Source organism: Tarenaya hassleriana, unplaced genomic scaffold, assembly GCF_000463585.1.
Source record: "Tarenaya hassleriana unplaced genomic scaffold, ASM46358v1 Cleome1, whole genome shotgun sequence".
NCBI lineage: Eukaryota > Viridiplantae > Streptophyta > Magnoliopsida > Brassicales > Cleomaceae > Tarenaya > Tarenaya hassleriana.
The window spans coordinates 9341944-9343652 of NW_010960187.1; the positions used below are offsets into that span (position 1 = coordinate 9341944).

At 39.9% G+C, this 1709-nt stretch overlaps 1 protein-coding gene across 1 annotated transcript in view; it reads left to right on the plus strand.

Moving 5' to 3' along the window:
- Positions 1-767, plus strand: part of LOC104821308 (sialyltransferase-like protein 1) — a 3732-nt gene extending 2965 nt beyond the window's left edge. The window contains exons 11-13 of the mRNA XM_010552135.2: positions 1-34; positions 120-530; positions 653-767. Of these exons, the coding sequence (XP_010550437.1) occupies positions 1-34; positions 120-518 (433 nt within the window). The 3' untranslated portion in view covers positions 519-530; positions 653-767. The remainder of the gene's footprint in view (positions 35-119; positions 531-652) is intronic.
- The last annotated feature ends 942 nt before the right edge of the window (positions 768-1709 follow it).

Consider the following 1709-nt stretch of genomic DNA (forward strand, 5'->3'; position numbering starts at 1 on the left):
AAGAGCGTACTACCAGCTTCTAGAATGTCTCGGTGTAGGCATAACCTTCCATCCATAACCTCAACATCTAATGCTTTGAAGTGGCGAATCATGAGCTACAATTAACCGATGCTATGCAGGTTATCCGGATCCATTCTCCAATGAGATCCAAAAGGAAGCAGGACTGGACCGACGTGCCAAGTCGTGAAATGATAAGACGGGCTCATGCATCAGCTCTTCGTCTCAAGAGGAGCGAACAACAAACGGGTTGGAGCCGGGACTCGTTAGAGCAGTTTGGTAATTGCAAGGTATGGGGGTACTCGGACAATATGAAAGGACAAGTCTCGGGATCTCCAGACATGAGTGATGTACGGAAGAATTCGAATTACAAGAAATGGGAGGTAATGCCGTTTAGGAGCTTAAGAAAAGAGGCTCGGGATCACTATACGCAAATGGAAGGTGTATCTCTGTACAAGATGGACGGCAACAGATTGGACGATCTTGTTTGCGTGAGGCATCCATCGGTAACGGAGGCGTAAACGCTGTTGAAGGTAATTTCCTAAGCTTCTTGAGTGGAAAAAAAAAATCAGAAGTTATAGCCATACGATTTGGTGGGTTTTCTTGTAGAGTAGAATATAGAATGTGATGTTGATTATAGGATTTTTTTTTATAGGTAAATTCGTTTATGTTACCGGAGACTTGGGAAGGAGATGAATCGGCGGCCACCAGAGTCTGTTCCATACATTTTTTAAACGAAAAATTCTGTAAAAAAATATATGAATCTGTTATCAATTTTTAAATAGATATATATTTTTTACATAAATTAATATAAATTTTTAAAAATTCTCCGTCAAATTTTGGCCACGAGGACCAAAAAAATACAATAATATGATTAGAAATGAAATTTCAACGTCAAATCTTCCGTCTCGTTTTTTCTTTTTCCGGGTCAGAGAAAGCAGGAGGACGTGTTCAGCATTAATTCTCAGTCAAGCTTTTCGCCATATATATGTATGCATGTATGTAATCTACTGAGCATTCTGGCCAGGAGGACCAAACAATGAAGAGAACAACCTTCTCATCGGATCATATCCTCCTCAAATTGGTCATCATTCATCTACTTGCTATATCCATCAACTCGAAACACCATATTGCCATGGCTTCAAGATCATTGATTTCAGGTCAGTCGGAGATTTATGAACATAATCTTCCTATTTCCGAAATAAGGACATCTGCGATAGAGGCGAAGAGGCCTAGTCTCCGGCCGCCTCCGACTCCCTCACTCAATGGCCGGTCTAATCAAGAAGTTCCTCCGCCGTCAGAGTAAGAAACGAAGGATAATGCTAGTTACACTCATCACCGCCAGCCGACAAGATTTTGCCCCTTGGAGTGGAGAGGCCCCAGTATATAACTCGCACTAGTCATTTTCTTGGTTTAGTTTTGTAAGTTGTGATCGTAGTCACTCATCTTCGTCTTCAGTCACTCATCTTTCATTTTAGTTTTTTACTGCATTCTATCTTCGGTCTCCCTGCCAGTTTATGGTTAATCGATTATTTCAATCTATTTCTGTTGCAAAAAAAAGTATGTTTTAGGTTTCCTCGTTATTCTTTGTTCTTTCTTGGATTTGAAATTTTGTCTCATATTATTCTTTTGGTTTCCGTTTCATTCATAAACTGGAAAAACAATGTACGGTAAGTTCCAAGATCTATAACAAGCATTTAGTCGGTTTGAAT